At 38.5% G+C, this 26,937-nt stretch overlaps 1 protein-coding gene across 10 annotated transcripts in view; it reads right to left on the reverse strand.

Annotated features, from left to right (window-relative positions):
* Positions 1-1,507: 1,507 nt before the first annotated feature.
* Positions 1,508-26,937, reverse strand: part of LOC131431397 (uncharacterized) — a 232,589-nt gene continuing 207,159 nt past the window's right edge. For 7 of the 10 annotated variants that reach the window (XM_058597080.1, XM_058597078.1, XM_058597079.1 and 4 more), the window contains 13 exons: positions 23,164-23,874; positions 19,738-21,732; positions 19,369-19,670; positions 19,171-19,307; positions 18,975-19,034; positions 12,709-12,811; positions 9,597-12,152; positions 8,652-8,744; positions 8,206-8,357; positions 7,960-8,131; positions 7,670-7,897; positions 7,416-7,608; positions 1,508-3,416 (listed from right to left, as the gene is read on the reverse strand). In XM_058597080.1, coding sequence (XP_058453063.1) covers positions 3,311-3,416; positions 7,416-7,608; positions 7,670-7,897; positions 7,960-8,131; positions 8,206-8,357; positions 8,652-8,744; positions 9,597-12,152; positions 12,709-12,811; positions 18,975-19,034; positions 19,171-19,307; positions 19,369-19,670; positions 19,738-21,732; positions 23,164-23,874 — 6,808 coding nt within the window. In that variant the 3' untranslated portion in view covers positions 1,508-3,310. The remainder of the gene's footprint in view (positions 3,417-7,415; positions 7,609-7,669; positions 7,898-7,959; positions 8,132-8,205; positions 8,358-8,651; positions 8,745-9,596; positions 12,153-12,708; positions 12,812-18,974; positions 19,035-19,170; positions 19,308-19,368; positions 19,671-19,737; positions 21,733-23,163; positions 23,875-26,937) is intronic. The other 3 variants (XM_058597086.1, XM_058597087.1, XM_058597088.1) reach the window with 3 other exon arrangements.

The raw sequence follows: 26,937 nt of genomic DNA on the forward strand, positions 1-26,937 counted from the left end.
GTTGCATTCTTCTTCAGAACATTTGGCCACCTTGTGGTTGTGATATGAAGTATAAGATTCTTACAATGACTCAAAGATGTCAGCAGCAAGAGTTATTGAAAGTGCTATAAAATACCCTAAGAAAAAACGTCCAACGGAAGTCCTCCGTTGGTCCCATATGTTGGATAGTTGGTCCGTTGAATGTCCAATAAATCGTCCAACGGTAGGCCAATTAGGAACTTCCGTTGGTCGATTAAGAACAACAGACCATCGAACCATGCGTCATATTTTTCGCTCAACGAACCGGAGAATTTTGAAAGTTACTTACTATTTTCTAATAGTTACTTACTATTTTCTAATAATCACTACATACCTGTACTGCCCATACTCGCATATCAGTCCCATATTGATTTTCGCCAATATTTAGTTAGCTTGAGGAATGCAATCTATCCTCAATATACTCTCAGAAATTGCAATAAAGGTTGAGGGTTTGTTCAGTAAAATGTGAAAAAAATATCAACTCATATTTGTCCCATATGCAAGCTACCCGCATATCAGTCCCATTCATTTCAAATTTCAATAATTTCATTTGTTGCAATATTGCAATAGCAAAAATGTATTATCGATATTTCATGTAATAATATCATGATTCAGCATTAGATAACACAATAAATAAAAAAAATCGAAAATGAAATTCTAATCGTCTTTTTCTGTACAATCCGATTTTCAATATGGGACTGATACGCAAGTATGGCCAGTGTAGAATACTTCGACTTCGGGTGGAATAACAATACCTTTCTTTTCACACACAGAAAACAAACAAATTTCCACTATTTTTGTAGGGAAAAATAAAACAAAAACAAAAGAGTTCCTACAAACTAAACGAGTGTTTCGTAACCGCTTTCTAATGTCGTTTTTCATTTAACTATTTGTGTAAGATACAAGATCGATCGATTTTTTTTTCATAATGAAAGTCAAACAAGTTTGGCAGTGCAATACAGCCACAATGGTACCTTTCTCTTCGGAAACAACAGCAATAAATCTTTTGTTTGTAGTACAGAACAATCTGAATATATTTCTGACTATATTTAACGCTCCCCAACTATGGTACAGCTTACTATTTACAACCTTTTTGCGTTCACTTCCTTTATGAATTTCATTAGTTGCCACTAGTACCGAGTTAGTGGAAAATTAGTAGTGCATATTACTCACCTATGACCACACCTTTTACTGCATTTTTTTTGTACCCTATAGCGTTTCACTTCTTTGCACTGTATGTCCAAAGTAGGAAAGCCCTATGCGGTCAGCAAGAGAAACACACGCCTGCGAGAGAAGCATGCGCGTCTTGGCAGTTGCTCAGGAGTACCGTCTGCTCCCCAAAATAGACTACTTTGGAAACAGAGATACTTCCGGTTGCGTCCTCAAACTATGCTAACAATAAATGAAAAGCGAAACATTGTTAGATGTGTTAAGTTGTTGCCAAATCTATAAAGCGGGGGAAAAGGATAAATTAAACGCACCAAAGCAGTAGTTTTTAAAATATGACTTTTTAAATATATTTTCTGTTTTCCTTAATTAGTCCGGTCAGTTCCTATCGTGGATATCATTAGCGGAGTAATGACTCCTTTCCAGCATTTCTACACACTATTGATTATAACCATCTTTTCAAATCCGACAATTGTTATCACGCTATTATCTCGTACCGCTTTCTGCGTAGGTTTTACTACTGACTCAAATCTCTAACCATATCCTCGTGGTGGATCGGAATCATAAGCGTTACGATTTGTTGTCAGATTTTCAATCCTCATGATCGACTGTTCACAATTTGTTTAATTAGATTAGTCTCAGTGGTAAAAAGCTAGTAAGTGAACTGCTTGTTAATAAATTGATGATTTTTTTTTGTATTTTTTTCCTGTTAGTTACTAGAGTAGTTTGTCAGGTGTAAGTTTAATTCGCCGTTTCTTTTAGTTTGGTTTAATAAGACGTGGTATTACGTTAAGATGAGGCCTGAGGTGAGATGAAAGCAAAGTTTCTGTTTTCTACTAATGAAATCTCTGATTCTCGCCTCAGAGTTACTGTAACGGTTTTTTCTAATGACTGCGTGTTGAACCTTAAACGTTGTCTTGAGGTGCTTTTGTGTGTGTTTATTCTGTTTTCTAATGTTTGGCGCTTAGGAGTGAGAATATTATTTCGACAAATGTGTTCCACGATCAATCTACTACTGTCATCCTATAATCAATGATATTTTGTTGGCATCACCAGATCTTTATTCTGGAGGCTTTCGGAAGAAGATGGTAATCATTATAAGATTTGATTTCTAATCTTAAAACTTCGCTTACGATTAGTAGGATAAATCAATATGATTTAATAATAATTAAGTGGTTATGTAGCGTGTTATCATTCAAAGTATGTTCTAGTTTGTTAAACAAGTCTGTTGGAACATTAGAATTTACTGTACAGCAAACGTTGTCAATTAGTACTTGTAGCTACTAAAATGATCAATATGAAAATGGTCAACTTGTATTTTAATAACTGGGTTCAAACAAGTGTCTAAAATGTCAGAAACCAATAGCCTAGATTTTGAAAAGAAAACGTTCTATTCAAGAATATAAAGCTTAACCATTTCGATTTTTGAACGTCGGTAAACCTAACGATAAAAAAATCTATTCTTAGTTAATAAGTTCATTAAAAGTCAGAAACACTAAAACAATGTATCTACCATTGGCCTTCATTCGATGCGCAACGGAGAAAAAAACATATATTGTCAACTAACAAATCTAGATATGGCGCTTTCCTTCGTCAAAAACTTAAACCCTTGTGTCAAATTTCTACCTTAAAAGTGTTATAAAATTAACTAATAACTAAGATGGACGAAACATTGTATTCCTCTTTCAGCTGCTGTTTGACAAAGTCACATCTATTCTCATTATTTGATTAAGCACATTCCATGTTTATTGACTTATTATAGTTAATTATTTAGTTTTTTTTTCGCAATTGGATTATCAACGAATGATAACAACTAATTAATCACATTCACACGCACTTTTCAGTAATATTTGCTTTAAAGCTGTCCTTGTTAATAAGATTCCTTTTGTGGATTGAAAAAACTAGTTTGCTTAATGTTTCGTAACAACAACCTCAGTCACATTCACATTTTATCTTACCATGTATCACCAGACAACACGCATCAAACTGTTCTACATTCAACTTTAAGAATTTTGAAGAAAAAAGAATGAAGAACTAGTAAAGTCTAGCCACACAATTGCGGGGATCAAAAGTAGTCGCCCAAAGCTGTTGATGTTGTTGCCGTCATCATCGGTTGATGTTGCCGTCAGCCGCTATTGTTCACGTGTTTTTGCACCTGATTCAGGATGTCGTTGCATTTTTCGTACATACTAGTGCTGTTGTTCAGGTTGATGCCGTCGCTACCGATGTTCCTAAAAGAATGAAAAACATTGTTTATTTTTCAGGTACGATTGCTAACAACTAGAAATCAAAAATAATAGCGTACAGAAACAGGCTTTAAGACCTGCACTCCCCATATTGGCATATCAGTCCCATATGGGTTTTGGCCACTTTTGAGAAATAAACGAATGACAAAAAATGCAACATTTCATTCCAGATGGAAAGTTTATAATGTAAACAAAGTATGTGATTCAATAATATCACGGATCAACCATGACAGTAGCGGAAAAAAAGCGAATTATTACCGCAATCTGTATACATCTTTTTCTCAACTTGTCGATTTTCAATTTGGGACTGATATGCAAGTATGGGCAGTGCAGCTCAGCCGATTCAGTGTAGGTTAGAAATATGATTACAAATCTTGCACACGTTTCAGTAAAACCATTTGTTTTGCATGAATGGAAAGACTGATTCTATCCAAGACTGATTTTCAAAAATGGCAGATTTCTTCAAATCGTTGCAACTCGGAAACTGTTAACTGTACAAAATGGTGTACTAGCAGATGTTACAGAAGATCAATTGGATACGTTAAAAATATTCAATAAAAAAAAAGTTGAATGCGTCTAGAATTAGAAAATTACCCGTCTTAAAGAACTGTTTTTGAAGGCGGTAGAGGCCAGTTGACTTCACCAATTCCGGAAGCACTGGAAAAAGCGGTTCAAAACATCGGAATGAAACTCACACCGATTTCTCAGGTATTGCTTGGCCTAGTTTACGGACTTATATACAAACGAAAGGTGTTATTAATTCAATAGAGATCCAACTTCTAGGTCAGAAATACGAAGTGGTGTGTGTTGAAAACTTCAAATCGTTATTAGAAGTAACGATGCAACAAAAATCTTAGTTGAAAACTGTTTCAATTTCAAGGTCTTGTTAGTTGGTTTTTACACCAACTTGGCATTGCTGGTTTCCTGTTTTCAATGCGGAAGTAGCGACCAAAAATTCCAAAACTGAACGCGCATAGATGATCACGCATATTTTCACAAATGATAGAATGGATTTAAATGAAAGGTTTCATCCGAATCCGGCGTCTGGTTCCAGAAATACAGAATTTTCAGTGCTAAAAATTCCAAACAGTTATACACGTTTATGTTTCTTCACTGACTTTTTTTAGAGTTGAAGAAGTACTCATCTTTTTTCGCAGAGTCCCAATTGTAACATCATATTTAAGAAAATTTGCTGAGGGGTGGGAAAAAGTGTTAACTAGCGATGAACGATACTTTGATTAATCTTTAATTTTTTTCTATTTTGAAATAATTGCATTTTTGACCCCAAAAAAACGGACCGAATCAATTTGTACTCCCAATATATCGATATTTCATTGTATTGAAAAATTCAAGCGAATATCAATTCAATCGAATTGTTACATTTGATATAATCAGTGCACAACCCGCAAATTTAACACGAGACGTCACTGAAAAATGGATTTATTTTGAGAATCCCGAGAGCTGCATCAAATGCAAAATGACATCGATGTCAACTGCAAAACCAATTGCTTCTTGAAGAAAACGATGCTGATCATTTGGTGGGATCAAAAAGGTGTCTTGTACAACAAGCTTCTCAAACCAGAGGAAACTGTAAATGCTAATCACTATCGATAGCCAAATGATGAAATTTAATCAAGCATTGTTCGAAAAATGACCAGAATGTTTCATAAGCCATGAAAAAGTCATGTTGCAACACAACAACGCTTCTGCGCAGACAGCCCACTCCATTTAAAAAATTCACTTCTGAACCCAGATGATAACTTTTGCCCCACCCGTTATACTCTAAATAGATTTGAACCCTTCCGACTATCATTTGTTTTCATCGATGTCTCACACACTTTTGCCATTCTTCATTGAAAAACACTGGTGGAGTGGATTGCTCTGGTTTTCCAGAAATGCAATTTTTCGACGGTGTTTCATTGCCATTTCTGCTCGAAAGTGCTAAAGCAGAGCAACCTACGCCACCAGTGTTTTTAAATGAAAAATCGCCATTTCTGAGCAGGCCTTCACTGGCTATGAAGATGTAAATGAAGATGGTTTCACGACTGGATCGCTTCTACAGGGAAACAATTTGTTCGACGAGGTTTTTGTAAATTGGTGGAAAGATGAAAAAACGCTCACATTTAAAACCGATTCTCGCTCGGCCTAATGAAATGCCGAATCGAATAAGCAAAACGAAATTTTACTGATTGTTCAGTAATCCACATGCTCTATTCCGAAATTCATTGAAGTAATATTCTAATATTTCAATAAAGTGCATTGCTTTGCCGAGGTTTGGCATATTATATTGCGAAACTTGTCACTAAACAACAAAACTACCGAAATTAGGCAATTCGTTTGCCTAAATTTGAAAACTGTGTTAGCTTGAGATTTCGTGGATATATAAGTAAAATAAAAAAATTGTATACTTTTTAAATATACAATTATAAAGGGTGATTTTTTGCTGGTATCTGTGATCACGCGTGATATGTGTCATTAAAAAAACTTGTTCAGTTTGGTGTATAATTTAATCATGAATGGTCTTTTGGTCTACAATTGAATCATGAATGGACGCTGGTAAAGTTTGACAAAGATACAGTTTTTATCGAAAAGTTGTGTTGAGCGACGAAGCCCATTTCCAGTTGAATGGATACGTTAACAAGCAAAATTGCCGCATTTGGAGTGAAGACCAGACAAAACCATTGCAGGAGCTATCAATGTATTCAAAAAAAATAACTGTTTGGTGTGAATTATGGGTAGGTGGCATAATTCGTGAAATACCGGCAGATATGTTATGAGGTAGAAATGAGAGTGTGCCAAAATCTTCAAACATTAAATTATACTGATCGTTTTCTCAATTTTTTTGTTTATTTTTTAAACTCAAATCCTATACTTCCTAAAAATCACCCTTTTTATTTACTTATTTCCAGGTAGAAACGTCCATGAGCATTAGAAACATATATTTTTACCCGTGATTATTGTTGTTGTGTTTGCATTTCTTTTTTGTATTAGTTCTGGATTGAAATGGCAATAATAAAGCACTACTTTTAGCATCACTGTATGTTTTGTGATCATTATTTCATACAATAATGAAGCAAAATACTTCCTACGCTCGATTACTGATGACTTCATGATTCAACCCTGAAATCATTTGGTGAGCTAATAGTAAAATTGTTGCTGACCAGCTCGGCAGTAATTGACAGCTACCAAATTCAGGATTACCAGGATTCTCAATAATTATACATTTTACCGAGCACGCCTGTGCAAATGTCGGTAATTTTTGCAACGAGACACAAGCAAAAAAATTTAAGTGTGTAGCTTCCGAAGGTATCCACTTTGAACAAACAAAATATATCATTGAATCTATTCGTAATTTGGTTTTTAGGGCTTTCTAGGTGAAATCTATCGATTTAATCAACCGTAATTAGTTTTAACTGAAGAAAAAATTTATGAAACAAATTGAAGTAAAACGGGCCAGTACTGTCATTCCCATTATATGCACTTGTATCGCTGAAGTTTTCTACGTAATGTGAATCAATATAAATAGATCGTATTGGATCTGCTGCTGGATTACAATCCAGATTCAAATTTCGACTGAATATTATAACAAAAAAAAAAACAATGGGGTGAAACGGTACAACGAGTTTCGTGCTTCCATTAAAACTATTTGCAATCGATTTGTTACCGTTTTTTACATCAGAAGCACTCTATCCAGTCTTATCTTGAACCTATGATTTACAATTAACATGAATTTCCATTTGAAAAATTCTGGCTTCGAAAAATTGATCAAACATGGCAAATTTCTGTTGGCAGGACATGTAGCACGATCGCCGAACAGACGATTACATGCTTAGTACAGAATTGTGTCGCAAGAATGGAAATTCACAGAACTTTTTTTTTCAATAAACCTGGAATAATAGCGCACTCAACAATTACAGATCAAATGCCAACAATCATACGAACATTGAAATGCGTGTACACATTTGCGATGAAAATTCCACTTACCTATTGGTCACTTTCGTCAACATATTTTGCGTCATAATGACTGCATTTTCCAGTTCCTTAATCATAAGAGAATTGTTTCTCCCACTTCCACCACCGGATTCATCATTGGACTTCAGCCGCTGATGTAGCTGAATTACCGATGTCGTTGTTTGTACCAACTGATTGATGATATTGGAGCAGAGTTGATTGGTCACTAGAATGATAGGCAGATGTGAAATTAAATTTCAGTTGGTGAATAAGATATCTGCACTCACAGTCAGCGTTTTCCAAATCGCCATCCTTGATCATACTTTCCATCTCCATATTAGTGCTGGGTGCTTTCTTCGCATTCAAACTGGCATTCACATTCGCTATTCGTTTGTGCTCTAGCGCAATGCTTCGTGGACGGGGTGGAACGGCTGGCTTGACAGGCATTGTGCTCGCCGTACTGGTTGGCGATTCCTCCGAACTGGATTCGTCCTGCGTTCCAGAAGCAATATTCACTGAAATTCATTTTATTTTGTTTAGCAAATTTATTACGAGAACATTATACATCTTGCCATACCGCTACTATAAGCAGTTTGCAAACCTTTCCGTCGGCTAATGATTCCTGCTGCACTGCGGGGATTGACGTACTTCCCGTTGTTATTGGTGCCGTTCACTTTGTTTTGTGAGCTTATGGTTGGTTTCATAAGTCCTCCCCGGGTTGCTGTTGATGGTTCTGGTTCCGAGTCGCTCTGTGACAACCAAGAGAAGAAAAATTTTAAACCGTAAAAGCTGATCGTAACATTTTCAATGGTTTCTAGCTTACCGCTTGGTTCAACATGCCAACAGAAACACTTCGCACTCCCATCCCGGAAGATAGAGATGCCCCACCTTTCCCAACCGAAGAGGTACTTCGTTTGGGCACATTCCGCTGCTGAACGCTGTTACGGCTACTGGGCACTGGTTTATAGTTAGTAGCTGCCAAGAGTAAAACTAAGATTAGAAACTCGTAAGACGAAGTTTGATTTGCTTTCCGTTCAAACGCTTTCCGATTTACACCAATAAGCTAGTTAAATAGAAGTAAATATTTGGAAACTCTAAGAACTCTAAACACGTGTTTTTGTCAATGAAAAGTTTTGGTTTTTCAAAGGGTAACATTCTATTTAAAACTATAGAAAAATAAAGTGAATAAACTCAAAGCAAACTGTTAAACTGGAAAGTCAAACCGAGCTTAAGTCTAGTATGTAGCCTTAAAAACTAATATTTGTTTACCTTTTCCCATACTCAAATCACTAAGCGAGCAAGCACGTCTAATCGATGACTCATCACTATCTTGCGCAGAGATTAAGCTTCGGGGATTACCGCCTACAACGGAACGAATCGGAAGAAGGAAGGAACCGCGAACGGGCACAAAAATCATGTTCGGTACGATTTTTCATTTGTTGCAGTTCAAATGTATGATTTTTGTGTTTTAGGAAGAGAAGAAAACATGTGGGAAATCGAGAGAATCGTTTAATTGATTAATCTTGAATCTTATTTCTGGTTGCATATTGTCAACTACAGTTTGAAGGTATGCTATTCTACTCTAGAACTAAAATTTATTTATTTATTTATTTATTTATTTCGTTTTCTAATTAAGATGATCTAATGAGTAGACTAAGACAGTTGATGAGATAGCTTTCGGAAGAACATTTAATAGGATTTTATTTTAGAGAATGGATTCTTATTACGGGAATGCTTGCGCTGTTAGTGTACAAAATCGGTGACAGTAGTAAAAGCAATGCGACGGGGAATTATGATTTTCTGTTGCTATGTAAGTACGCGTGACCATTTCATATATAAGATATATATAAGATAAACAAACGGTAAATTAAAAAAAAAAGTGAAAATTAATGAAAAGTAAAAAAAAATGAATACTGAAGCTTCATCATGAAACGTTCAGAAAATCATAATATCCCCACGTCAATAGCAGTGACGGTCAATATAATATGGCGTGCTGATAAACACGGAAGTAGCAGAAGCACATTACAATCATAATACTACAGAAGCTACACCAAAGTTTAAAGCAATTAACAAACAATGTTCCATGCAAGATCCGATTGGATAGGCGTTTCGCTTGCTTCCAAATTACAACGAGCAAACCCATCGAGAATAGTAAGTAAAAAAAATCGGCAGCACAACATCAAATACTTTTGAAAATTAAAGCCTTTGCCACACCTTCACCCTCGACATATCCGAGCGAGTGTTCGTCCTTCTCCGACAGTTCGTCTTCGTCTTTCTGCTTGAACAGATCTTCCGAATCGTGGAAATTGATCGATTTGAACTTTGCCCCTTCCAACACATCGGGTAGGCTGAAGTTACGTTTCATTTTGGCCGTGTGAGCCATGTGCCAGCTTTTTTCGTTCTCCAGTTCTTCCTGAGCGTTCTTAGCTAACTTATCAAAATTCTCAGTCAGACTCTTCACATAGCCCTTTTGTCGCGAATCACACTCGAACGGCTTCATCCGGGATTCCTTTGCCATTCGTTCCTGTTCCAACTTTCGCTCTTCCATTTCCACCAGTTTGTTTATGATATCGATCTTTTTTTCGATGTCTAAAAATTTGCTATATTCAACCGATGACAGCAAGCTAAAGTCATTCAAATGATCCAGATCCATTTTACACTTCACAGGAGATTCCTTACAGTCCGGCACCTGATGACCATCATCCAGTGAATCTACCGAGTTTACCTTACGCAAGTCCGGCTTCGATAACAACTCCAAACTATCCATATTATCGTCTTCGCAGACACCCTTTTCGGCTACGTAAATTTCAAAAGACATTTCATCTCCCATCTCCAGGGGACGTCGTTTTGAGCAACTGCTGCCAGCATTCAACTCCTTCGGCATGTAGTCTTTGTTAACGAAGTCACGCAATTTGTTATCCTCATAGGCGGCAGAGGAGGACATCTGACCAATAATCGTGTTGAGTTTCTCCTTGGATTTCATACGACCGCGACCTTTCATGCTAGCCGACCGACGGTGGGCAACCGGTGGTTTGTGAGGGACGTAGTCCATTTCCAGCGTACCACCGAACCGGTAACGATCGGATTGCTGTCGTTCCAACTCGAATCGTTGAAGATTCTGTTCGAACTTTTTCGAATTACGAGCGATTCGGCGGCCTCCCATTTCGATTTCGAAGCTACACGATTTTTTCATCACGTACACAGAGGACTCGTTTCCGAAAATGTCCGATCGGGTTATTTGGTTGGTAGCGTTAACCGTTTTGCGAACAAACAGTTCGTTGCCTTCGCAGTTGTACATCGGATTGGAGTTCATTTGTTTTCGTTGGTTAGCGAAATCTTTGCTTAAGCTCTTCACCATACCTCCCCCATATTGAGCGACTTTGGCAGTTAGCGACGGAATGAAATCCTCTCTGATATTCTCTTCGGCAGCTGTAACGGCCGAACTCGACAAGAATCGGGGATAACTTATCGAGGTAGGCATTCCTGAAACATCCAATCGCTGATGCTGAGGCGATCGGGACTCGGTGATTCGAGTGTTGAGATCCCAATTATCGTAGGTGTAACTATCAGGGACATCTCGATTGAAATAGTTGTTCTGCATGTAGTAATCAAAGCCACTACACGCATTTGGACTAGATCCATATGATTTAGAAGTGCCACCGGTTTCGGTTTTGTACTCGTTATTAACACAATAGCTGCGATCACGTTTGATGCGCTCGAATAGCACTTCTAACGGTGCACTTTTGCATTCGGAATCGTCCGATAGGATACTCTCCATACTGTTGCAATAACTAACACCACCACTCCCGTAGTCATCGGAGAGAATACTTTCCTGACTTTTGCGGTCCGGATATTGCTGCCCAAGAAAGAAACTGGCGCTAGAGTGGCGTTGTGTTTCCAGGAATCGGTTATCAGAACTATGTTTATCTTCATCCAATATATCCGAAAGAGAAACGTTTCGATACGGAACTGGTTGGAAGCAATCGTATATGAAGTAATCGGAAACGGATCGCTTCGGAAGTGGATCGATCGGCTTCCGATGTTTGGCACAGGTGTTGCGTTTACTCTTACCTTGTTCAGTCTTATCTACGTCTAAGTCTAGGCTACAGTCTTCTAACGAGTCGGAGCTAAAATTAGGATCATCTTCGGAGAGGAAACCATGTTCGTTCCGTTCCTTTCGTGCCGTACTCTTGGTTTCCTTGTTAACCGTTTCTAACCGTTTGAAATCATGATCTGCTGAAATGGCCACTTTCGAGTCCTGAGATGATTTTTTCGGTTCCAGGTCATCCAAGTCACCATACTTACTGGTGATCTCTTGAATCATCTTTTCTGTGTCAGAGTGAATCATGTCCAGAATAGTTTTGGCATCTTCGTAGTACATGGAGTGTCGAGTTTGACGGTCTGATGGGCCAGCGTCACCATCTTGATTCGACAAAATACTCCATTCCTGTTCCTCATGCACTGGAGATACTGGACAAGATTTGTAATTTTTCAGAATACCTGGGTGCTTGCGTAGCTTGTCTGCCGGTACCGGGGGCAGCTCCGGCAGTTCAAGCTTATTCGGTCGTACCAACGTCTCTTCGTCACTCTCATCTTCGTCGAGTTTGGCGTAAATCCCAAGATTTTTCGGGTAGGGAGGTAATTCCTGCTGAAATTGATTGATCATGGCACAATTGTGAACTAGGCGGGACCGAGAGGCAGCACAGTTCAGGTAGTTGTTGGCTACCGGAATCGAAGGAGGATAGTTTCGATACGAGTAGGGTGCGTCACCTAACGTGTTCGAATCGGAACAACAATTTACCGTAAAGCCAGAGTGCACAATGTAGGGCAGCATGGGGATAGAAGTAGAAAAGAATAAAGCGAATTTAACGCTTCTGACTGCAGCTGGTTTGGATGGTACGGAATGAGAACAGAAAAAAAAACCTTTGAACGAATTGAATTGTTCAAATGTTGGACCAACATTCATTTCTGTCGATTTATATTTGCACAGACTGTTTTCTACGTCAATTCTACAGGTTAGCTGAAATTCAAGATGACAAATCATATAATGAAGAAGTAGCTTGTGTTCAAAGTTAGTGCAACTAGCGATGGTAGTCCTTAGTTGAGAAGTATCTACAATGTTAGAAAATGCTGCGGAACACATAACAATTACGAGTGTTACTTCGAAAGCATTTAAGCTGATCCACCACCATAATTAAAGGCATGAAGGTGTTTACTGGTTTGTATATTCTGGTCGAATCTCAGAACAAAATCCGTGTAAATTTGTTTTCAAACAAACAGTTTCGAGTCAGTTAGCACTAACGGCAGGAAGGAAATTAACACTTACCTATCCTCTGTAAGCGCCCGGTGCCACTAAGACCACCACCACCCATCGAATGACTTAGATCAGAAATACTTTGACTAGCGCGGAGACCGGATCGGTAACCAACCTGAAATAAAACATAAAAATCCGTGAGTGTTTGTTCACAATGGTTTTTTAGATGCTGGTGTTGTGGTGAATGTAAGCCGTGTTAACATTTATTTTTGTAAAGTATAGGACAAATCTTGGATTTATTTCTTGGGTGAGATTGCAGGATTTCACAGATGAGAAATTAGACCTATTGTGTTAAATAATTTAGAATTATTCCATTTCAATAAGTGTTTGCTAATCTTTCTATGCTTTTCCTCTATTCTTCGAAGCTATTGGTGATATTCAGCATTAAGAATTTGGCATGATAATTTTCGAGAAGGTGAACAGGACATCAATGTCATTTTCGAATGATGCTGAATCTAACTCAGCTTGCACCCTAACTGCTGACAACCTGTTTGTTTGAAGACAGTTTCGATACCATCCAATTGAAATTCGGTTCAATTTCGAACCTGATTATCACATCGGGTTCCCTCACACCACCAATGTTTAGTACCAACTCAAGTCATTATCGCAAAAATTTTTTGTCCGAAACCTTGACTCAGTTTCAGGTTTCTCGAGTGAAAGCGACATCAAACTGACTATAAGGTTTATTGTTTTTCAAGATTTAGAAAAGAATATAGTACTAGACAACGGAGTACCACTTTGAATCTAGAAGATAAGTCTTAAAGTGTCAAATTTATGGTATATTACAGTGATTCCCAAACTGGTTCCCACAGCCCACTAGTGGGCATTAGCTCATTTTCAATGGGTAGTAAACTCAAAATTTTTAACAGGTGGGCAAATAAGTCTCAATACTTAAAAATCTTTCTGAGAAAGACCGAGAGTAAAATGTATTCATGACAAATTTATATAGGCATGTGGATAATATATCATTGCGAAAAACAATTCCATTCCAATCTGTCAGTTGCAAAAATGATGTGATTAATGCATCATTCAATTCTTGTAAGATTCGTGAGAAAGAAAACGAAAGTAAGAAGATGAAGATTTAAGTGCTGTTGCGACCAAGAATGTGCTTAGTCAAATAAAAATGAGTGTAAATAGTTTCAATGTTTCATTAGAAATTCATATCATGTCTACAGGGTCCGGCACTCGAAGTGTAACCAACTTCAGACCTTCGAGCCTGGCGTCAAGGTAAATGCGACATATTATCGGGAAAGTATTCTGGAGGTTGCTTTGAAGCCGTGGACAGACAAACATTTCGGTGGCAGACCATGGACGTTTCAGCAGGACTCGGCACCGTCTCACAAAGCTCGAGTGAACCAAGAATGGCTGAAAAACAACGTTTCGAACTTCATCACGTCCACACAATGGCTCTCGAATTCACCAGATGTGAATCCAATGGATTATTCTCTTTGGGCCATTTTGGAGAGCAAAGTCCGAACTAAAAGATACACCAATCTCGACGCGCTGGAAAAAGTTATTGTCCGCGAGTGGGCCAAAATACACCTGCAAGTCACATTCGGGCAGCTTGCGATTCCTTTTTTGACCGTCTCAAGGCCATAGTCAAGGCAAAAGGTGGTCATATCGAGCAAAAATGAATTGATTCTGAATTTTGTATTATTTTTACACATTTTGTACTTTGAATTAAGTAAAAGTAATTTTCCAAACTGAATTTATGGCCTTTTCAATTGGTTACACTTCGAGTGCCGGACCCTGTATATTCCAAATTCAATTCATACAAAATACAGAAAAAATCAGGTCCTCGAATCCAGATAGTCCGAATGATTTTCAGAGTTCTAGTCCAAAATCTTATTCAGAATCCTGAGGTCAAATCCAGAATTTAGATTCATGTTCTGAATTCAGACCCAGAATCCTGCTTCACGATTCAGAATTTAAGTTCAGATCTAAAATTTCTGTCAGAAATTCAGACCCAGAATCTAGGCCTGGGATCAGAGCTTATGCCCAACGCACACGAAAACCTATGTATTCCTGTCAGGCGTTCAGGTCTATAGTCCAGATCCAAAATGCAGGCCTAAAACTCGGATCCCGATTTTCGCTCAAGAAGCCAGGTTTATGTTCTGAAACTAGGTCCAGAATTCAGGTGAAGAATCAAGGTTCAGGATCTAGTTTCAGGTTCGAAAACTCTGTCAGAAGCTGATCCGGGGTCATAATTCTGGCCAGGTTGAAAATTAAATTCCAGAATCCAGGTGACGAATTCAGGTTCAGGTAAAATATCTCTGTCAATAATTTTGGTCCAGAATCTGTGTCCAATTTCAGAATTCAGATCCAGAATAAGAAGTCCGGTCCAGAATCGAAGTCCCAGTTTTAGGTTCAGAATTCAGATTTTGCACTCAGATCACAAATTCATGTTCATGTCAAGTTACTCAATTCAGGTTCAGATCTTGGCTTAGAATCCATGTACAGAATCCAGGTCCAGATTCAGAATCCAAACAAATAATTTTGTATCAGTTTAAGAATACAGAATCAGTATCCAAGGTCCCAGTATCTCTGTCAATTTTTTTGAGTAAAAATCTTGTTTGGAAATCTGAATCCAGCTCCAAAATCCTGCATCAGATCTAGGCCCGAAACCTTCAACGAAAGTTCAAGCCAAGAAATCAGTTTTAGGTCTAGATTAAAATTCCATGCTCAGTATCCAAGTGTAGATTTTGCCTCAGGCTCAGAAACTCTGTCAGAATTCTAGTTCAAAAACCATGTTTAGATTCAGTGTTCAGATCCAGAAACCTTGTCGGATATCCAAATCTAGGGTAATGGTTAAGAATTCTGGTCTTGGTTTAGAATCTCTGTCAATAATTTCGTTTCAAGTTTAGAATAGAGGAATCCTAGAGAACTTAGGTTCAGAATCCAATTCAGGCTCACAGTTCAGGTTCAAAGTTTAGTTTCGGAAACACTGTCAGAAGTTCAGAAAACAGAATTCTGGCGCTCCGTCCGGAGTTCAGATTCACAATCTATCTCCAGGTCTAGAATTCAGATCCATGTTCCGAATATAATATGAATTCTGCTTCGAGAATCCATATTCGGATAAAGAATCTCTTTCAAAAACCCAGGTTCAGATTCAGTAACTATTCTGATTGAAAAACCTTGTTCGATATTTCAATATTCTAATCCAGTGTTCAAGACCAGAATCCAGATCTAGATATCGCTTTGTTATTACTTGGTGAGAGGACTTGGGAATGTTTCTAACAATCATAGAACCAAATACTAACAAATGTAATAAACAAAGTCATGCACATCTTTACCACCAAAACTTATTTTTTGTCGTAATTTCCCCTGTGGAAAGTCGTCGCTTGAGAGTCGCAAAAAACTGTTTGACCTCGAATAAACTGTTTGATTAAAAAATGTTTTCGTTTTCGTCTCTCACACAAGAAATAAATTCAGAACTAAAGCTTGCTTCAGATAGAGTTGGAACAAAGACAATTGCCTGTATTTCAGTTATTTATTATTGAATTCAAGATCTTTTTTTATACAAATGTAGCGTTTTCTTCATACTTTTAAGAAAAAATACGGATAAAATTATTCGTCAAGGTTTCGAGGGAATTCTCGAATATTTCCTGTAACACGGCTCATTAGGCGGCGCACACCTTCTTCGTCCATCGTTTTACATATCTTATTCCACCAGGTCGTCATCTGATTGATGTCTTTGAAAACCTTTCCCTTTGCTTTAAGTCTCCTCTTCATGATTGCCCAGTATTTCTCAATAGGGTGGAACTGGGGGCAGTTGGGTGGGTTAAGGTTTTCCGGAAAAAACTGGACCCCTTTCTTTGCATACCATTCTTGAACGACTTTGCTGTAATGACAGCTTGCCAAATCTAGCCAAAACATTACGGGATGGTCGTGAGATCGAATGAACGGAAAAATTCGTTTTTGGAAACACTCTTTTGGGTTTGGTTCCGATGTCATTGTCTTATTTGTAACGAAAACTTTCGTTTTTTTTTGTCACAGCTGCAAATGCCCTGACAAATCAGAAATTTTCTTGTAAATTTGTCGACAAAAATAAATTTAAATTTGGCTGGAACATCCCCCGAGCTGTTGCTAAGTAAAATGTTTGACCTGGGATTTGCCGAAGTCAGCCTTGACATAGGTTTCATCGTCCATCAGAAGACACCCGTCGAACTTGGTCAGCATCTGGTCATATAGTTTCCGAGCACGAATTTTGACCACACTATTCTGTTTTATGGTCCGATTTGGCTGTTTGTTAGCTCGATACGACTTGATTCCTTCCCGGAGTCGAGTTCTCCTCACGGTATTAAGGGCAGCACCGAATTTTCTGGCCAAATCACGGTCCGACAGACTAGGATTCCTTTTAATCGTCTTCAAAATCTTAATACGCAGTTTCCGGTCGACAGTTCCACTCCGACGATTGGCTTGAGGCTTCCGAATCGTCGTCAATGTTTCTTTATACCGTTTGATAACGCACCATACGGTATTTCTGGGCAATTTCAGCTGTTTAGCTAACCTAGATGCAGACCACAATGGATTTTCCAAATAATTGTGCACAAATTTTTCCCTTCTTTCGGCTTCCATGTTGATTGTTTACAAAGTACACTCGATTTGCGAAATGTCAAAAATCATACGTAAAGCTAAGGAAATTCCCGACACGTGGGCACCATGAACTTCCAAATCCGTCCACCAGGAGCGCCACAATATGAGCAAAAGTTTTTTCCAATTCTAAATGAAACGAATCGAAAAGTTACTTTTGAGCGAGCTCTTGAAAAAATCATAGTGTTGTTCACATACGTCGCAAGAAAACACGCCTATAGCAAAACTTTTCTCCATTTCCCCGACGAAAAGACGGTCTGAAATTATGACTGATAAAATGAAAATAATGAAATACAAAAACTGGCGTCATAAGCTTTCAGAGACAGTTATAAATCCGTCCGTAACCTTCTCCAATCTGGGGAAATCGCTTTGCCAACTGAACTATTGTGGATGTTATGATACACAACACAGAAGACTTCTGGCTAAAAAAGAAATTGGTATTTGATCTGACTGTGCACGATCGGTTAAGTTCACATTTTAGTTGATCCCCTGTAATCCAATTTCGCACTCAAAAACTTGATTCCTCCACCAGTCGATCTCATTTTATTTCTCCGGTTGAGCAATCTAAGGTTTTCTCGTTGTTTTGCTTACCCAATGTTTGAGCGATATGGTCTTGAATTAACAATTAATTTCTACCGCGTTGGGAAGCAAATTATGTTTTGTATCATTTCTATCTATTTTATAGTTAAATCTCGAGTTAACTGCAAAAATGTTGATTGTCGCAGAATATTAATATTTTTTTTCTATTTGGTGGGCAGTAGAACGAATAATATATTTAAAATGGGCATTCAACCAAAAAAGTTTGGGAACCACTATGCTAGACGGCTGTGCTTCTCCTCTGTCTGATGCCATATACTGGTCGTTTCAAGTGAATTGCTCGATTCAAACCGATCATTTGTTCGTTAAATATTAACCGTTCCAGTTTGTTTCAGCATCTCATAAAAGGTCCACTCCCCATAGCTCTTATTGTCGTCATACCGAATCGATTTGGTTTAGCATTCGATTTTGATGCCTTCACCAAAACTAACCCTTGATTTTTTGCATAAAGGCAAAATATTTCATGTAACAGCACCAAGATTTACAATATCGAATTAGAAAATTGAAAAAAAAATCGATGGAAGTAGTTCTACACAAAAAACAAGGACATATTCACAATTAGCCAGTCAAACAAATATATTAAGCGGAAATGTTCGCTTCCGTGTCGATCGTTGAAAATTCTTTACCAGCTGTATAGATGAAGGACTTTAAATATTAACAGCACCAGAACAAAACAAAAAGCCTCCATCATAGAACGAATGATTAATGGTAACTTGTCCAGAGCACATACTGATTCGTAAATCGTTTTGATTTATGTCGCTCGCAAAAGAAATGAAGTAAACAAATTTCTGTGAAGAAGCAGTTGAATTGGCATAGGTTTGTGACAAGAAGAAGGGCAGAGAAAGCCGCTTTCGGAAAAAGAGAGACTTATGGATACTGAAAGACACAAGTTACAAATGCTTGCGAAATGATGTAAACAGTAAAAGCCGTTATGGAAGCGTGTTATTGTGTTATTTGGTAGCTGGCATCAGGACATTCGAACAGATGACCACCGGCTCCGTTATTGGCATGGTTAGAAAAATTTAATGATCTCAGGAGAGCAGTTTTAGAAATTGACAATGTGCTGTTCAATAACTTCTATTCCTCACCTTAAAATTAACTTGATTTAATGAATATTTAACGTCACGCTTACTATGAATTAAAATCCTCTGAAAACATGCAGGAAAAAGGGTGATAATGAGTCGTTGAAACAATACAAGTTCTACATTAGGTAACACTTGTTTCAAGCTTTTCTATCGAAGATGAAGAAGGCAATTTCTAACTATAAACCAACAATTTACTTACATTTTCCAACTTTGCTTTGGCCTCGTTAATGACCTTCATAAGCTCCTCCTTCTTGTTATTGGCATATGATTTGGAGATACTGGTGGTAATTTTTGCGTCGTTGTTATGCATCGCACTGATACTTTTACGGGTTTGAGCTGAAAGAAAAGATCAATGAAGACATATTACAATATCAAAATTTTCAATCCCCAACATTACCTCTCTCCTTATCCGAGAGACTGGCTGGACCGTCAAGTGCCGCTTGCAGGAAGGTTGAAGACGTTTGCTGAGGTATACTTTCAGAACTTCCACCGAGTGTGGAAGCCAACGACCGATCGGCATTGTCACCGCTAGGCGTTGATCCTTCGTCTTCATCATCCGAAGTGCCGGTACCGGTCCCAGTTGAAGCAGCACTCTGTAGCTGCAACTGCGTTGCGATACTGAGGCCTTGTTTCTCCAGTTTTTGCCGTCGTATCGATTTCCGTAGCTCGTTAACGTCGATTTCGTTGATTTTGAAGTCTCTGAAAGTATGATAATTCGCTTGTAAATATTGTGTCAGAATGATTCAATGGAAATGGGAAAACTTACGTGGGCGTCGAAGGTGTCGCCGTCGGATAGTATACCATGCCATGTTCTGAACTGGTTCGTTCACCATCTGAAATGTCTTCAACGTCGCCGTCATGTTCCGTGTTAGATTCCGAATTGAGCGAATGAAGTGCTTTCGTTTCAGAAATTTTCTTGTGCAGGAATGTAACATCTCGCCTATTTTCCCGACCACTGTCAATCGAACTATCTTCGCTCAGATAGGCATTACTGTAAACATCCTTAGAACTACCACTATTGTAACCAGACGTCGGTGTGTTGTTATTCGCATGATGCAGATTCGCTTTGTCTGCTGCGTATGTTGTGTTCAAAGGACTATCGACAATATTCCGTAAATCCAAAGCTTCGTCGAATTGTCCCTTTTGTCCCCATCGTCCCCGTGGTTTCGGTGGACCACCAAAGTTCTGATTCTGACTAGGACTGCTACCTAGAACCGGGGAGTTTGGCTGATCTTCGGTAGGCTTTCGTTTAGCCCACTGAGGTAACTGACCGACATCGGAAAATCGATAACCGGGAGTAACTGGAGCGTCCTCAATGAACAGATTGTTTGGAGGTGATCCGTACTGATCGTTGTTGGGCTGATGATGTTCCATAATGGCATCGCTGAAGGCGCTGGATAGGGGACGAGGAATGGGTTGATGCCCGGATCTGAGCGCTTGCTGTGAAAGTCGAGCTTGCATCGTCACAATCATATCATGCGGAACTTGCCAAACAAATATGCAACCATCTCCACTTGCCGAAATCAGATGTTTGCAGTCGTTTGTAAATTTCAAACCCGTCACCAGTTCACTGTGACCGTACATTCGGGCCATGCATTCGTTGGAATAGTAATCGTACACACTGAGTGTTTTGTCCGTGCAGGAGGTCGCGATGTAGATACCGCTCATATCCAAACTCACTTTGATCAAGCTTCCTTCGTCGGAATGAGACCCCTTAAAGGTCTTGGTATGTTTTGCGTTTTGCGTGCTGTAGACTCGAATGTTTCGATCTTGGCAGGCAGTCAGAATGTGCTTATAGTTACTATCTACCTCCATATCGTAAAGCGTATTTTTACCGGCACAGTTGTTGCCCCTTAGAAAGACATTGTTTTGGAAGTTGCGAAAAATGATGGACTTATCGGCACCACAGGACACCATCTGGAACTGCTTGCCCGTTCCGATGAACCGGACCGATGTGATACTGCTTGAATGATCATCCAACGTTTGTAAGATCCTATAACCCGCTTCACAATCGAAAATATGAATTAACCTATCCCTGCTGGCACTTGCCAATAGCTTTCGGTCGATTTTCTCATTGGTGTATTCTAAACATAACACTTCCGAATCATGCGCTTCGATCGTCGTGATCAACTTAAGATTACTGAGATTATAGATCCGAATATTTCCGCTCCTGTCTCCCGTGGCTAGCTGACTATTAGCCGGATTAATTTTGATACATCTTACACCGTTGCGCCCGTCATAACTGGAATTTTTCTCCGTATTGTGGATCGGATTGTCCATATCCTTGATAAAGTTCAATTCCTCGTCAATGTAAATCACCTTCATCAATTCCCTACTGTAGATGTTCTTTCGGTACAGATCAGTACTCTCGCAATTATCAATGTCCCACACTCGGATCGTGTCATCCGAGGAACATGTCAGAAAGCTATCCGATGGCAGCATATCCGATACGTTGTGCTTCAGATAGCTAAATGGCACGGTTTCCACACCCCAGATGCACGCCGAATGGTACAAAAACGAATGGCTCTTGCCTACCCGTCGAATATCGCGCAGATCCCAAATGTACAGACTGTGATCGTTGTACACGCACGTCACCTTCGATCGGTTTTCGTCGTACACAATGGCAATCGTGTCCGGATACTTGGCATTCTGGGGCGTGGTCATCATGTGATTGATGTGAATGCCCTGTGCTACGTCCACGCCTAGGAAGTGTGTCCGCGGAAGGGTTGTTATGTACTCCAACGTTTCCGCATTGAATACTCTGCAAACAGGATGAATCATTAGAACAAATGGTTGTGTTATTGTAATCAGTTATGTTGAATTGAAAAAAAAAACAATGACTGAATCGATTACAAGAATATTCGTTTCCAGAGATTCTGAAGCCGTACGGATACCCGCAAATGTACGGATGGGAACAGAAATTCTATAGGATGTTCCTCTACAGAACATAAATTATAAACAAATTCATACGAACAATTTCTTTAAACTTTTTATCAATACCAAACGAAAGATAGACTAGAATCCTACTAATGAACAGAATTGTCAGAGATGTTTGTCTGCGAATCTTCAAATTTCCAATTAGGACTAAAGGTTTTTACAGATGCTCGGGGGTTTGCCGAATTTTTTCAGACACTTGATAAAAAGCGCCATTTTGACTTTTGACATTGTCTTTCACTCACTCAACCTACAAAGTTTACCACCTTAGTGGAGTATATCGTGAGCGCAGACTTTTTTAAAACCACAGATATTTGAAAATGTGACCGGTATTAAAGCTGATGAATGAAAATGGCGACAATGAATCGCCAGAGAAAGAATTAAATTCGTGGTTGTGTGTGAAATTAGAACACAGAGACGAGACTGATATTTGAACTTCACCAACTGTGCTTAAATTGAATTTTTATAGAGTTCTGGAGTTCTGTTCAATCGAATTGCCTGAATTTTATCGCAAGTTTTCACTTTCGCTTTAATCATTTTCAAGTGTTGAGTGCTGATAAAAAACCTAAATTGAGTTCATGGCAGGCAGCTATACGTCATAGAGTCAATATTTTTTTCTGGTGTTGGTTTTTAACGATATTAAACTAACTAGAGATTATTTGAAGAAGAAGGAATATGAAAACTATAGTGACATAGTACTCAAGGAAAATTGAGGGGTATGAAGCAAAATGGAACGATGCCGCCTACACCTTGGACCGAAACCCCCTAAGCTCCCAGCCTCGTAACTTTACTTTTATCGGTTCGAATAGTAAGTGATAAACGACTTATTTACATGACTCTAGGCACGTATTACTTTTCTGTTCTTTATGTGCACATCCTTTTACAATGGCTTTATACTTTTCAAACTCTTTCTCTTCTAAATTATTCCTAAATAGTTGATTTATGAACAGATACGGGTTTTGTTCACTACTTGTATGCTTATCCAGTGTGATTAATCCATTCGGACACAGGCGTTGTAAAAGCCTACAAGAATAACCGATCGAATGCATATCTACAAAGAATACGTGAAAGAAATAGTAGAATCAAAAGAAAAATGTTTTGGAGTCTTCCTACTAAAATTATTATATTAAGACGATAAACCAATGAAACTATACAAAGCTTAGATTAGCCTATGCGATAGTAAAAACTCATAATCGAAAAAAAATCTATCGTTCGGGGCTTGCAAATAATGAAGAACAATGGAGCTAATGATACTTACCTAATGATGGCTTCCGCACATCCCACTAAGATATACTTTGTACTGGTGACCATACAGTTGGCCGCATTTGTCCTACACATTACCCACTTGTCCAGTAGTCGTCGGGCGTTGAACTCCACCAAATGTCCGTTACGCGTAATCGCGTAGGTGCTATCCGCCATTTCTCCCTTTCCGCACGCGACCGCACAGAAGTCGTTATTCCGCAGTTCGCCAAGAATGGCACTTCGGCCCATTAGCGGAATCGGTTCCTTATACTTTCTACTACCCTCCAGATACCAGTACTTTACGTGCCGATTTCCGACCGTCACAAAATAGTTGGCATCTTCGCTGAAACTTACGGCGACGACCTTGGCACTGACCTTGTTCGACGCTATCTTCAGGTTGGCCTTCCAATCGAACACATTCACAACGTTGTCATGTTGTGAGCCAACCGACACCAGATATTTTCCGGTGGGTGAAAATGCTACGCAACTGACCGCGTATTTGTGGCCGGAAAATTCGGCCACAATACTGCCGGCGGCTCCATTTTCGTAGCTGCCATTGCCGTTGGCGTCCAGTTCCCATACTTTGATCGAGGGATTGTGCCCACATTCACCGGTAGCCAAATACCGACCACATTGTGAGTATGCTACCGCTGTGATGGCTTTTTTGGCCGTGTTTAGCAGAAACGACTGGGTAAGCCTTTTCGAGTTGAACAGGACCACGGTACACCTGAAAGGATTGGAAAGAAATCAGTGTAATTATGCGGTATTCCATTTGTTTCCTGGGATATCAAGAATGGTAATGATTATTAGAAGGAGGTTGTGCTCAATTCGATGGAAGCCGTCAAACGAAAGGCCCGGAAAATCGCTTACGCTTATAAGAAAGCATAATGTTTGTACGAATTGAACTTGAAAAATGTGCTTAATCCACCTAGCGGTGAGATGATACCTTTTGTATCAATCCGCATGTGTTTTTTGCATGAATATTCTTTGGTGTTTCAGTTCTCATGACATTATTTTAATGACCGTCGTTTTAAGCGACAATTTGAGATTTTAATCACTCATTACTCTGTAATTTCAATCTAAAAGTGTGACAATCGATTGAACGTTCCACGATATGTTAAGTTCCACATTAGAGTTTACGGTTAATTAGGGTACTTCCAGAGCCGGTATTCAGGAACCAGCATAAAACCAAACCGATTCTAATTCTGGAGTCGGAAGTCAGAATTAGATAAAATTAACTAATTTTGTCTTTGTCGATTTGGCTATTTTTGTGAAAACGATTGAGCTTTGAGAAACGATTCGATACTAGAACCGAAATTCCAAAATTGGTGTAGCCAAAGTCAGATAAATTCACCTGAGTAGCTGTATTGTTTACATTTGTTTCAAAATGTTTGAAAATCAGTGTAGACATCTTTGAGAAATCATAGTGCGAAATAAATCCGAATCGAAAACTGAATATCACTTAAACTGAAATAAGTTTATTTGGTTATCGACTATCCAAATCTGCAGACCCGATAAACCTGATTAATTTATGTGAAATGGATCTTTTTATACTAATCACCCTGTATCCTCTAAACCGGAAGTTGAATCTGACTGAAAAGCAAGATGTTTCATAGGATCTTACAACTTTTCATTTGAATCTTAGACGATTCTTAGATTTCATTTGAATCTTAGATCGGTTAAGCCATTTGCGAGAAAAAAGAGTTACACAATTTTAATTTTGTTTCAAATATCATCTTGTAGTTCCGGAACCAGAAGTCGGATCCAAACATATATAAGGAATCTTGTTTAGGAGCATACGACTTTCCATATGAATCTGAGTTTGTAGAGAACGGTTGAGTCATCTGCGAGAAAATTGAGTGAAATTATTTGTCACACACGCATTTGCTGATCTCGACGAACTGATTCGGATGGTATATGGGTGTTATGTTCTTCCAGTATTTATTGTTGTAAGTAGTTTAAAACAATACAATTATGGAATTGCTTATAACTCGAAAATTCTGCCATCATCTGGTTTGTATATGTCATGTTCGAACGATTATGTTGCCAAAAACGAACCGAGCTAAAATCGGTCCGAGGCAGAATGTCATGAAAAAGGGTGCTGTACACAGTATTTTTGGTACTTAGAAACAATTGTATGTAACAGTATAACAAAGCATTGCTTTGTCATACAAAGCACAAAACTCCTACTGCTGGAATATGGGGAAAAGCCGCTTACACAAAAATATCGATATCTCCGTTAAAAATAGACGGATTTAAACAATCTATAGCTTGTTGGATAGCTATTACCTTGCGGAATCTAAGTCTGGAAATATATTCTGTTTTCAAGGTCAAGTGTGACTGTCAAAAAACAAAATTTTGATATAAAATTTCGTATAACTCAAAAAGTAAACATCCGATCTCGAAATCATTCAATAGCGTTCTGGGTGACGGGGAGACCTTTCATTTGCGACTAGTTTGATCAAAACCGGTCTAGCCATCTCTGAGATCTCGACCTCTTTGTTGTAAACACACATACACACACATACACACACATACACACGCGGACATTTGCTCAGTTCGTCGAGCTGAATCGATTGGTAACAGTATGTGAGTATGTGGGTATGTGTGTGCATATATGTATGAAACAAATGCTCATTTTTCTCAGAGATGGAAGAACCGAGTTTCACAAAATTCAAATGAAAGGTCTGAAAATGCCACAGGAAATTCTTGAGTTTTATCTTGATACGACTTCCGTTCCGGAATTACAGATCTTGTTAGTAGATTAATCTCACTTAAGTTATACCAAACGCCAATTTCCGGTTCCGGAAGTATCGGAAATAGCGATAAATAACTTTAAAATGGTTCTCACTTAAATTTGTCAGAGATTGTGAGGCTGATTTTCACAAACGTATCTCACAGAATCACTTTAATTAGGTTTGAATTTCATTAGGATTCGACCATTTGGTTCCGATATAAAAAGGTGACGAATTTTCAAAATTCCAGAACGTCACTCAAAGTAAAACCTTTTCCAGTGTATGGATCTCATTGGTTTATCGTCAATCGAACCTACTTTGACTATACCGTTCCCTAGATTCCGGCTCCGGAAGTACCGGAAATAGTGATCCAATATTCCTAAATGGAGTTCACACCGATATCTCAGAAATGGCTGAGCCGATTTCCATAAACTTAGATTCAAATGAAAAGTATTAAGGTCATACACAAAACTCGTGAATTTTATACGGTCGACTTCCGACTTTACAAAAAATCTTTTATATTTGGCAGTTTACAAGCTGAAAAGGTTAGGCTATTTTTTGTAAAAATGAATATTTCAAGAATTCTTTAGTAATATAGTAATCTCGCTTTCGCTTGAGAAAACAGAGACTGACCAACACACTTAAAAATTTTTACATCTTATTAGATGCACATAAATGGAGCGTCGCAATTCACGCAAATTTACGTGGAAGAACATTTAATATTGTGTCTAAAACTCCATGACATGAAATTCATTGAAATAAAAAAAAAAAGAATTTTGTAGCAACCCACTGCGACTTAAACCGAGAATCATTAGATCGCAAGTTCCTCTGCTAATCGACTGAGCCACAGAAGCATGCATCTGCTTGGCCGGTAAAAGGTGCATTTAAATTCATACAGTCGCACTTGCTAGTAGAACGCAAGTTACAGTCGAAACCAGTAAAATTCAAGCTCATCTAACATTACAAATAAAATTTTCCGTCATTTGACAAAAATTAGGTCTTTATGAATTACATCGTATGAGGGATTAAGTCACCTGTAAAATTCAAATTTTTTT

Source organism: Malaya genurostris, chromosome 2 (assembly GCF_030247185.1).
Source record: "Malaya genurostris strain Urasoe2022 chromosome 2, Malgen_1.1, whole genome shotgun sequence".
NCBI classification, from domain to species: domain Eukaryota; kingdom Metazoa; phylum Arthropoda; class Insecta; order Diptera; family Culicidae; genus Malaya; species Malaya genurostris.